The sequence below is a fragment of the Paramisgurnus dabryanus genome, chromosome 8 (genome assembly GCF_030506205.2).
Source record: "Paramisgurnus dabryanus chromosome 8, PD_genome_1.1, whole genome shotgun sequence".
Classification (NCBI taxonomy): domain Eukaryota; kingdom Metazoa; phylum Chordata; class Actinopteri; order Cypriniformes; family Cobitidae; genus Paramisgurnus; species Paramisgurnus dabryanus.
Window position 1 is genome coordinate 20,317,218 of NC_133344.1, and position 12,928 is coordinate 20,330,145.

Here is a 12,928-nt window from a genome sequence, read left to right on the forward strand (position 1 = left end):
AACCAGGACAAGGCCTCGGTTATATTAGGACATTTAAGTCATTTTTTACAAACACCCTTATAAAAATTGTTACTGGTGTGCATCTTCATACAAAACAATGTCATTGATTTATTTTAATATAGGTCAATCCAAGCTGTTTTTAGTTAAAGGGGACATATCATGAAAATGTGACTTTTTCCATTTTAAAGTGCTATAATTGGGTCCCCAGTGCTTCTATCAACCTAGAAAATGTGAAAAAGATCAACCCAGTAACTTAGTTTTGTTTAACCATTCTCTGTGAAAAAATATGTGATTGAAATTTGGCTATCCTTGTGATGTCAGAAGGGGATAATACCACCCCTTAATCTGCACTATCCAACCACGGCACTGCTATCTAGTGCAAAGATCAGCTCATTTGCATTTTAAAGGACATACCTACAAAAAACCTACAAAGTGTCAATTTTAACATGCTATAATAAATGATCTATATGGTATATTTGAGCTAAAACTTCACATATGTACTCTGGGGACACAAAATATTTATTTGACATCTTAAAAAAGTCTTGTGAAATGTCCCCTCAAACATGCATTGTAATCTGGAACTAGGTTTATGACAAGTTCGTGAAACCGCCCTGTGGAGTTAAGGCCTTTAGCATATGGTGATTGCACAAAAATGTGATCAAATAAAAAGTCTTTTAAATTCCATGCATTAGATTTTTAAGTTTAAATCACTATTTCCTTAAAATCTTCTGGGCCAGCTCTTAAAACTCATTTATACATCTGCATATTCAAACTGGACATATTTGAATACATGTGGATGCAAATGAGTCCTAGGAGCCTCTACTGAAGGGCAAGATTTGTAGCAAATTGCTATTTAAATGCAACTTACACAAAGCTATTGAATGTGAAATCTTAGTAATTGTGCCTTATTGATATTTTGTAGCTCAGCTGTGTCAGTCTCCATTTGCTTTCATTATATGGAAGATAACATTCCACTAAACGTCTCCCTTTGTGTTTGAGGAAGAAAAAAGTTGGGATTGCAATACCATTTGACAGAATTTTCATTTTAAGGCTGACTATTCCTTTAAGTCCCTCTGAACGAAAATGACCATTGATTGTCAAGGTCATAAAATGGGATTTGCCCCATCAAAGTGCAGATAAACATTAAAGCCGATCTTGACTTTTGCTCTGGGTTGTTTGGTCTGCATTTACTCTGACATCTTTGACAGGGGTTGTGTACACACACAAGCAAACACAAATGCAAACAAACACATTTAGCATTTAAGTGGCTTCTGTAAATTCGCATTTGGCTCTAGGCCCGCAAGATGGATGCTGATGATGTTTGCTAGGTCTCCTCTTTCTCCTCAACAGATTAAACTGATGCGAAGCTTCGTCTTGACGTCTGGAGATTATTTCAGGCGTTTCAAAAGTAGAAAGGATTGCTGAAGGTCTGCCTCCGAACGATGAACGGCACTGATAAATTCGTCGGCTGGCAGTGTACTTAATATTTCACAAAGGGACAAAAACGTCTGATATGGTTTTATACTCCTAAATGGCAGCTCGGGAGAAAAAGCGAGATCTATTGTGAAAACAGAGCGGGTTGAAGAAAAAGTACAGTCGCTTTAAAAATGTATACAGCTTCCAGCGTAATGGTGTAAGTAATTTGTTAAGTGCTTATAACTCCCTTGCTAAAGTTTCGAAGATTTCGCCCCAAGCAAGCACTTAATTAGCATATTAATTTTTCAGAATCGCTTTGAGGGGCAAGCGCTCAATTTTTTCTCTCATTTCTTTTTAACCCCCCTCCTTAATGTGAAAATATTTTTCCATTCTGCAGACTGTTTATCAAGGCTGAAAGCTCATTGGGATTCAGTACGAGTTTGTGTGAACGGAGACCGGGAGGTGTATCGGCCCAGCCATCTCCTGGGTCCTATAAGGAGTTATGAGCGGCCGCGATCTATCTTCATAACTGTACAATAATCTATCGACTCTGGGTTTGAGTGTAAAGCACATCAGATCATTAAGATAAAGCCGTGGAGGGGCTGTTGCTACTGCGTGTCATTGAGGAATATTGGTGTTGGTGTGAAATTACAAAGACAATGTGGAGGTCTAGATCAAAGTATGTATACACTATTGGTTTAGCATTTGTAGAGCTCATGCAGTTGACATCACACAGCCTAAACTCCGCCCCTTTGGCAGGCAATGGTTGAGCGCTTGAGCAAGAATTGACTGTTTATACCTTACTATTTCAACTTGTTGTATAAGGGTTTTATGTATAGTAACCCTGAAATGACATGAAATGTGAAAAATAACTGGGCTGATACACATTTAAAATCATTATAGGGATCTGGTATGTTTGATCTATTACGTTTTAGATGTACATATTTATATATCTATATAATTTGACTAAAAGTGCGCAGTGAACTCTCTTGCCATGAAACTCGTGCTGTCGCCATTCATTTCATATCCGCTCCCGGCTGTCCTTGCTTGCCAGTATGGTGGCGTAAACTGAATGGGTCACATGGCATGCGGATCTCTAAAGGGTAGATGATGGTACAAATGCTCAAGATGCATACAGTTTATATACTTATACTTTATATTCATTTTTATATTTTAAATATATATTTCCATAATTAATTATGCATAGTCTATCCCTCCCTACACTCTTTTTTTACTGGGACGGCACCTTTTAAAAAGGTCCTAATATGTACCAGGATTACCATTATGTACCTCTAAGGTACCAATATGTACCTTTTAGCTACAAAAGTGAACTTTTTAAAAAGCTACCACCACGGTGATGACTTTTTTACCTTCATGTGCCTTATTTTTAAGAGTGTAATAGCAGTTTTTGGGGGTTTACATTAATTCATTTCGCAGACCCTTTTATCCAAAATGGCTTACAATGCATTCTTACATTTGATCAGTATTTGTGTATTCTGGTAATTTGTGTTTTCATTGCTAATGCAATGCTCTACAGGAACAGTTTTAAGAGCATCACTATTAATATTGCATTTTGTTAGAGATCAAAGTATTAATTTTGACATTTAACAATTGTGCAATGCTTTATGCTTTGTAGATGATAAAATGTTATTTACATACTGTAGTTGGGGATTGAGCCATCTGCAGACTACAATTTTGCAGTATAGCAATGTATGTAAACGTCAGGGCACTTCATGCATCACATAAGAAAATGTGGTTAACAAAGTGGTTAACATCTTTCAATATTACATTATTACAGCATGCTTTACTATTGGAGGGATACTGTGGGATATTTTGTATTAATTTTGTATTGTAACAGAGCTAAGTTTCAGCTGGCCTGGTCATCAGCAATCCGTCTGTTTACATGGGACAGATTTGGCAATGCGCTGATTAGATGACCTGTGTATATTGTAGCAATATGACATCAGTGGTTAAAGATTTAGAGTGCTCCTACCGGTTACTCTTAAAGGTACAGTACCTGACTTTTTACTCGCTTGAAGTGTGCTGAAATTGCTGCGATGATTCTGGAGAGACCCGTGAATGAGCATTCATTAAATTCTGCATTGATTTTTGCATCCAAATTTACCAAGCAATCAAAGAAGAAGAGTAGTTTTTCGTTTTCCCCTTAGTCTTATGAAATTCAAATATAAAGCACTCTTTAGTGTGTCAGTTCAGCAGTTTAGATTAGAAGGATTTTTACTGAGGTGCTCACAGATATCTCTTGATTTCTCATGGCACTTCTGTAGATAGTCAAAGACATTCAGAGTCAGCACAACCTTTAACCTGCAGCCGTAAAGCTTTGGTTTCACTTAAACGGTCTGAGAAATTGTCTTCTTTCTTTGCCCATAAGACATTTTAAAGCATCCATAGTTTTCACACTTTTAGCATCTTTACAAATAAAGCTTTATTTAAATGGCTATATTGCTGTTTCATTCATCTTCAGCAAATGTTTTATTATGTTGATGTGTGTATATATACAGGTAGGTAATTAGCAGTGCTGAGGATGCCATTTGCTTGCCAAGCTACAAGCTTAACATAATTTAAAATAATTTAGCCACAGTCAAGCTAGTCATACATACTGTAAAAGTATAGGATAGTTTAAATGCATTTGGATAAAAGCATATGCATAAATGTCAATGGCCCCATACAGAATGAATGGCCGTTAACCTGTTGGGTCTTCTTCCATTAACCCTTGATTTTTGAACTGCCTTGGGCTCCTGTAAGTGGCTTGGTACAGATCTTCCACTAAAAGATCCAGACACTCATTTAGGTGCCAGCAGAGGCTCGTATGACCCTGGCTTTGCCAGCCAACCTACTGTCATTGTGTAGATGACTGCTGTAAGCTTTGGGCTGTCACATGCTATTTACATTAAGCGTCTTTACACCACTCATCTACTCAGTGTAATGGCATTGTGGTTATCAATTAGGTCTCTATAAATGTACAACAGCTATTGGATTGGACGGCTTATACCCTGGAGACAAACTCGCCTTACTTGCCTGTCCACAAATCTGCACTTTGTAACCATCTTGATGTATAGTCAGTTGTTTATTGCTTCTATAAGTAGATACAAGTTTAATTTGTCTGTATTGTGAATTAGGGGCTCAACGTTCTAATGCATTGATATGGTTTGATTCCCAAATTTAAATAGGTCGTCTACTTAAAAAGCAAACCTGTTGGATGTTAAAATATATATGAATACAGATTTACATCAAGAAGAGAAGATTAACGGTGTTTGATATTGCACCAAATAAATCGTGTCTGATGTGTGACTATGGGTTTGGGCGAAGGAGGTGCACATCCAGCGGTTTTTGCCAAACGTTGCTAATCAGTTATTCTCAGCTTTTGGTCGAGCCTCGGCCTCGCCTGTCAATCAGGGTTAGCTGCAGGCGTGGAGGCAGGAGCCGTTTGGCCCAGTACATTTGAATGTCGACATTAAAATTCCACACCGCAAAATTGTGTACAAATTGAAGCTTGGCGGCCAAAATTTAGATGCTGCGAAATAGAATGTGGCAAGCTGACTGGATTGTGTCACTCATGCAAATGTCGACATCCTGTATGCGAACGCATCACGTTAAAATATGCCTTCATTGCGGACTGATTTTGAATGATTATGGTTCCAATTTTGATTTCAGTAAAATATGCATGGAATAAATATGCACTGATCTTGACCATATTGTAACATTTGGTATTCTTTGTATACAATTGTGCTTATAGGTTTATGTTACATTCGATTTACGCATATCCAAAGTAAGTAATTTACAGTGCAAGTAATGCAATTTTTATCAGTAACTGTGTTTGCTAGGATTAATCCCATGAGGAACATTTTGTAAAGTTAAGATTCTGAAAGCGGTATGTAAACATATGACCTCATTTCGGCACTATTTGTTATGAAGGTATATATTTTAATTACAAACAACCTCTCAGTAGTCTTCCCAAGGTGTTTTGTGTTATTTATCGCCACAATTTTTTATCAATAGATCCATTTCTAAATAGGTTCACGATTCGTAACCGTATGTTCGCCTGGAGTGCATGTGATTCAGTACAGGAACGAGGAGACTGCAATCAGTGATGAATATGTGATTTGAGATGATGAAGAGGCCTAGGAGGAAGATGAGGAGGGGAGTCTCATTATCTCCCTCTAATCAGGGGGGCATCCAGCCAGGCAGAGAGGACTGATTAAAAAAAGACTCTTCGTCACAACACGAGCATCATTCGGCTGGTCCTTACTCACAATAAGCCTGTAAGCCTCAGTGTTAGTCAACCCGCAATCAACAGCAAGAGCCACTACACAGTTCATCAGAAAGCCAGAGTAAACACAAATAAAACCGATGCGCAGGCCTCTCCATGGATCGAGAGAGGAGAATCCTGGGAAGGGAACTTTCCGCTTGGCAGGTGTTATCCCTTTCCTTGGTTTCTGTTCTTTGTTAAACTCTGCGTAACCCTCGTGAAGTCATCAAGTCGTCAGATTCGTACCCCTCCCTAGTGTCGGGGATATAACTTGATTTGCTATGACTGTATCCCTGCGATTGTCCTGTGCTCTGATAAGGATCCATGTTTTCAGGGAGGGTATAGCTGCGTCGCATCTAATGAAAGATCTTAATTAGATCCATTTGTGCCCAGAGGAGAGTAGATGCAATATTAAATTGTCACTCCTATCAAATTCCTCCAATTTAGGCTGCAGGATACGTCTCGATCCATTTTATTTTACCGCAGATAGATGGTGAACTTTGCTGTCACTGGTACCTCCTGCATAGCTTCTCATGTTAAGTAGATGCACTTCCTCTGGAAGAAAAACATCTCCGGTAACATTCCCTTCTTGGCTGCGTATTACGAAATTGTTACAAATGACAAATTATAGAAATCTAATTTAACTCTCAGTTCCGGTGTTTGAGGCACATAAAATTGTGTCTTGCTTGTTTTAAGTCTATAATGTCGACAAAATGAAAGCCTTCTGGTTTGAGTGTTCTTTGCTTTTTAATGCAAATACATTTTGTTTTATTGCAGTGATTTTTTTTATTGCCACAATAAATTAAACTTTATCATTTAAGGAGCTAAATTTACCATAGATAGGCTTTGTAAAGTAATTTGTATGTCAATCGATATGATACTGTGTTAATATTTCTTAACTTAGACTTTGTACTTTGTGTTAAAGGGATAGTTTACCCAAAAATCATTTGCTAACCAAGTTGTTCCACACCTGTATAAATGTATTTCTTCTGCTGAACACCTAAGAAGATATTTCGAGCAATGTTTGTAACAGTTTGGAGCACCATTGACTTCCATTGTATTTCCTACTATGGAAGTCAATGATGCTCTTGCTTCCTGCTTGGTTACAAAAACAAAGAAATGTATACACATAAAATTAAAGTTTCATAATAGTTAAATGTTCATTTGTAAATATAGCTGCAAGTTCAAAAAACGGAATAGTCTACTAACAGCATTAAATATATTTAATAAACATATTATATATATTTCTTCATGAATAATGCCAGTCCTTGCATACTGTACACCACCGTTTTTATGATGATTTATATGGCAGTGACATTTAACACATTAAAAAAGCCCAAATACACATCACCTCTGATCGTTTGCACTTGTTTCAGCACTGGTAGAAATCTTGAGCATCTCATGGAAAAAAAACTGTCTGTCTGCTGACATTCCCTCTCGCTAGAGGAAGGCAAGAAATCTCTAGGCATGCCGGGTTGCATCAAGCAATGCTGGTGGAAGATGACAGGGGCTGAAACGGCAACATCAGCACCAGCCGCCGACTAAAAGCAACAAACTCTGCTGCTCTGCATAAATTTTTACGCACAGTATCTCTAAACATACTGCTTAGACTCTATCACACATAGCGGCGTGCCATTCTTCTATCTCAGCTCTTGCGGTGAGAAGCGCGCTTTCATATTCATAGATTTTCACGGATGAATTTTTTAAGGTCGCTTGCGATAGTGAAAAAAAATATTCCGATATGTCATCACTTCGGCAGACGTTTCCTGCCCCTCCACAGGGGCCACGACACTTCCAATGAGTAGGATTCAAAATAAGGTCTGAAAAAAATTATATATATATATATATTTATATTAATGTATTTAATTATATATTTATATATTTTTTTTATATATATTTATATACATATACACATTGATTACACATCAAAAAATTATATATACACGTTTAATGTTAAAATAACTTTTGCCGTCTTGTTTGGCTGCATGTTAGGTCCTAATATGTACCATTTTTTTAAAGAAATGTATACATTTAGTACATTTAAGGTACTAATATGCACTCTTTGGTACCAATATGTAGGTACCTACATCTGAGGTATTAATATGAACTTTTTAGGTGCAAACGTGTACTTTTTGAAAGGGTACCGCCTCCGTGACAGCGAGGGACTATTTTTTTCATTTTTAATATTAAATAGTTCATATATATGTCTCATAATATTTAAAGTGGTTTATAATCCTATAATTGTTCCATAAATTGGACTTTTGTGTATATCATATTAACATAATATTAAATTAAATGAATGAAAAGATAACTGAAACCAAATTATTTTGTAATGTCTTTCAGTCCTTTATTTTGAATATGCTTGCGCATTTTCCTTCACTGTCCTAAGTTGACTGCAATCTTTCCCTCAAATTACCTATGTTCAAGTTTTTCCCGTAATCTCCGCCATGAATGTGTTTTCAAATTTGCACAGATAATGAGAGCCTGTGGAATGGATGGAGGTGTTAGAGTCGAAGCTGTGAATCCCTCAGCAGTAGGCACGGGGACCCGTTCCTCTCGCCGAAACATGTCGGTACAGGACGTGCCTGAGCTATTCGTACCCGGCGCCTCTCAGTCACAGCCCGTTGAGGTTAGCTGGTACAGTACCTGTCCCTCATGACTCATACGTTACTGATGCATACGTCTCGTCTTAAAACGGCATGGTGTTTGGAAAGCTGGTGTGTCGAGAGAGAGAGAGAGAGAGAGAGAGAGAGAGAGGCAAGGACGAGCCAGACACGCTCACAGAGGACAAGTCCTGTAGTCAAGGGTTGTCTGGTGGGATATCTGCTTTTCCTATCTAAGCGGAGGCTAATTAAATTTCGATAGCCTGTTGTTTGTTTATAATGATTATTTTTCAGGGTTCAGGGTCAAGAAAAAACTGCAGACTAAGCTGGTTTGCTGGTCTCCAATGTGGTTGTGCCAGTTTTACAAGCTAGACCAGATTGTTTTTTAACCAATTTTGTTATTTTGGAATGAAAAGTCATACAGACTTGTTTCTGTCATTGTCCTGGTCATCATGATTCACATCAGCGCTCCGAATGCCAATGAGTTAGCCGAGCAAGCGTTGTCAGCAGCACGATGTGTTTGTGAAGCATATCTGCCGTCGAATCCCGAGAGAGAGAGGCACGCGAGAGAGGGAGCAAAGGCCTGCTGTTGTCTCTTGTCACCATGGAGAGAAATGGACAGAGTAATTGCGTTGTTCCAGGGCCTGAGGAATCCCATCAGCCAGAAGCTGGTGCTGTCAGAGGACATAAAGATGCCACTAAAAACTTAACTCTCCGCTGACACGTCGGGCGGCCCGGGCCTGCGCAAAACGACAGGGGAAAAGACAGACAGATTAACCATGGTGGGGTGCAGATGAGAGCGAAAGTGCTTTGGAGAGGGTTTGGGATGCAGCCAGCACAGATGAGAGCTGAGCGTTGCCAAGATGGTGTATGATGGATTTGAATGAAGTCGAAATAAATGCTCAAGGTTACTTGATTTTTTTCACTGTCAGCTGTGGTTGGGGAAATACTTGGGTTTAGTGCATAAATTAAGCTCTTTTTCCTGTTGCCAAGAAGTGATCCTGTATAGCTCAGTGGTATTGCATTAGCAGTGCAAAGATAAAGGGTTCGAACCTTGGGAACACACACATATTGATAAAATATGTATACCTTGTTGTAAGTGTCTGCCAAATGCATAAATGTGTACACGTTTAGAGGAGATGGACAATAATGGGATGGGATTGAGTACTAGGTTCAGGAATAAACAGGTTATGGTGTTTTTACGGTGTTATTTTTTAGCAGTTGGGGGACACAGCAGGTGTATTCAAACATATGTCTCTTGCTTTGGCATCACAGCTCAACGTGTCACGAGAGCATAGCACGCATTTGATCAAAATTCGCATGCTGGGTTTCTTCTCTTTGCGAACTTCAAAAAGGCCCTAACATTGCCCATGGAGTATTCTTGTTAGTCCAATGTGACAGGTGGGTTATTTGAACTCTCAACACAATTAATGTTACCGCATGAAGGGAAGTCGGGTCTCACCGCGCCATTTCCAGGGAGAGTTAATTGTGTTTCGAAAAATGGGCCTGCAACCTCCACCACTGTCTGGTTGAGATCTCGCCCGGTTCACTGTGGCACCTCAGACACCTTTTGTTTGTAACTCAATTAAAGCGTCTTTGAAGGTCTGTCCAACCGGCTCACTACGTGCTTTTCTCAAGATCTGTCCTGTTTCCTACCACAATGTTCTCGTACCAATTTACTTAAATGGAACGGGGATTGCACGTTGGGTCTTTGCAACACACTCGCACCCAAGAAAAACACCATTCACAGCTCAGGTGTTTCTGTTAGTGTGAAACAAAAAGTGTCAAGTCTGTAATGCCGAGAGAGAGAGAGGACAGGTATCGAAAGGAGCGCAGAGCCTTGCATGCTGCTATAGGTGTTACCGAGTCCCCAAGCACACTCTCACACACTCAACAAACACACAATACATCCTCTTCAGTGTCCTCATGGGACGTAAAACCCACAACCGGTCATCTCCCAATTCCCTCTTTTCTCATTCCGAGCTTCCTACTAGAGCCGCTTTTGTCTGCCGTGCGTTTGATGTTCGCTCTGAAACGCTTTCGCATGGGCCTAATCTCTTGTCTTCTCTTCTCTTCCAGATGGTCACGAGAACAAAGAAAATATTTGTAGGCGGATTATCAGCTAACACAGTAGTTGAAGATGTGAAGCAGTATTTCGAACAGTTTGGCAAGGTAAGGTCCTTTTATTTTCCTTTGGCTAATTTCATGGAAAGATGCTCGCGTGTGAAGAGAAACACTGTCCGTCAGTGAAGTCTTTCATGTGGGGACTTTTAAGCCGTTTGAGATGGTTTGGAGATGAAAGACCAGTCCGGTGTTCACCCAGTCTGTTTCCAATGGCAGAGGTCGCAGAGATCTCTTGCCTTAAAGCTGCAGTGTGTACAAGTTTCCAAGTTGAATAAATGCTTCTTAATCAACTTGATGTGAATTGACAACTATAAATGAAAGTGTAAAGACTGTGGTTCTTTAGCAATGTCAGTATTTCTTTTTTTTTTGTCTAAGCAGGCTGATCATGTTGCAAGATAATTTTTAGATTTTAAGGCTGTGATTTACTCTTTTCCAACCAATGGAAAACTACAGGAAAGTGGTTAGGAAACCAGTTAGGAAATAGGTGGCGCCACAAGAACTGACAGGCAGATGACACTAGCTGGGTTTCCATCACACTGATATTAGGCTCATTTTGAAGTATTGCACAAGAAAGAAGTGATGGAAATGCCAAATTTTGAAAAAAATCAATTGATTAAAGAGTAAATGCGAATAATGGGAGATTAAAACCCATTTGCTGAATAAATTCTGACATTGCGAACTTTCAACCCACTTGATTGATCGTCTACTGTAGCTATATCAGCTGACGTTGTCTTTCCTATATATGGGACTCGACGTCATCACAATGCCCTTAATTCATAACTTGCCAATTTGTAACTTATGCTGCCTTTACGTGCTATGGTAATTATGGTAAATACCAAATGCCGACGTGGAAAATGCACATGATCACCCCCTCATGTGGTATTTTCCACTGGGCAACTCGTAGAATATTTTGATGCACACGTTGTGGAGATGATATAACCGAGTCGTGAATGATAAGCATTGTACACTACTAAACGTTTTTTTGCTACTGTTAGCGCATAGTTTTTGTAGCCTATACAATGTTGTGTCATTGACAATTGTAATATAATGTGTTAACACTCAGTGTCGGTTTTAAAAATACTGTTATGGTTTGGTCTTACCTACCCAAAGTGGATGCTAGTTAGCAGTCAATAGGAGCCTCCTAGTAATGAGTGGTCAGGCAATTTACTCACGTGAATGTATTTTCCCTATAGTACGACAACAGAAGCACTTGAACACAACACACTGGTAAATACCAGTTCACAAATGGAAAATATAATCTTTTCCATAGCACGTCAAGGCAGCCTTTTTATTTACTGTTGGTTACTAGGTAACCAATACCACTTTTATTCGCTCTAGCAAATTGATGGAAACGCACCTAATTCGCAATTGTTCGTTTCCGTTTTATGCTAATTTTGAAAAGATTCGCTTCATATTTCGATGGAAACCCAGCTATTGAAGTATTGGGAGAGAAAATTCGGTTGCGACAACATTTTGGAATCGCTCTTGCTGTACTTTTGCGGTGCCGCATGAAGTCGAACATGTCTATTATTTTAACAATTCAGCTTGGTTCTGCTAGTTCACACTCTTTCTTTTCTTAGTAGGCTGATCATGTAGCAACATAAGTTTAACCAATGATATAAGTGCGTGATTGCATTTTTCCATCCAATGGAAAGCAAGGGGAGTGTTTAGGAAATCAGTAAGGAAACTTTTATTTTAATAATCCTGCTTGGTTTTACTAGTTTCCACTTTTTATTTAGCAGGCTAATGTAGCAGCATACGTATAACCAATGATTTGATTGTAAGGGGGATGATTTAAGGGTGATACTTTTTCCAGCCAATAGAAAACTCCAAGAAAGTGTTTAGGAAACCGGTTAGGCGTGTCATTCAGGTGATGCCACAAGAAACATCAGTATTGTGAGATTGATTCGAAAGCAGACTTCTCGATTTCTCAAATCGCTCTTGAGGTACTTTGATGTCATCTGTCTGACGTCTCTTGCTACTCCGCATAGAGTCAAACACGCCTATTATTTCAACAATTTAGCTTGGTTCTGCTAGTTTACACAATTTTTTGTCTAAGCAAGGCAGGCTAATGTAACAAGCAAAGTTTAATCAGTGATTTGATTTGAAGGGTGTGATTACTTTTTGGACCAACCCATGGAAAACTAGAGAAATGGAAACTGGTTACGATTCTGCTTGGTTCTGGTAGTTTAAACATTCTGCCGTTGTAACTGAAAATGATTTAATTTCCAGCCTCTGCCAAGGCCCAAGTGTTTGGTTCTGACTCGCTTGTTAAAATACATAAGGATCATTTTCGCAAACCCCATATCTACAGCTCACAATTCAGAGATTGATAGCTAGTTCTTATCATAGTTTGGCCCGGGTGAACTTTTCTGTTTGCTGTATGATATGACTTTGAGTAAGCTGGCTGTCTCCTATTTCAAGCCCTGTATAAATACCTACCTCCATTTGTTTGCAATCAGCTGTGTCTGAGTGGACCTAACACACACTTGACTTGATTGAAGGGCTCAATTATGCA

General features: G+C 39.0%; 1 protein-coding gene across 17 annotated transcripts in view; it reads left to right on the forward strand.

The window, feature by feature from the left end:
• The window catches only part of msi2b (musashi RNA-binding protein 2b), a 318,932-nt gene that overhangs the window by 71,189 nt on the left and 234,815 nt on the right, over positions 1 to 12,928 (forward strand). For all 17 annotated transcript variants that reach the window (XM_065280891.1, XM_065280890.1, XM_065280889.1 and 14 more), the window contains exon 6: positions 10,366 to 10,458. In XM_065280891.1, coding sequence (XP_065136963.1) covers positions 10,366 to 10,458 — 93 coding nt within the window. The remainder of the gene's footprint in view (positions 1 to 10,365; positions 10,459 to 12,928) is intronic.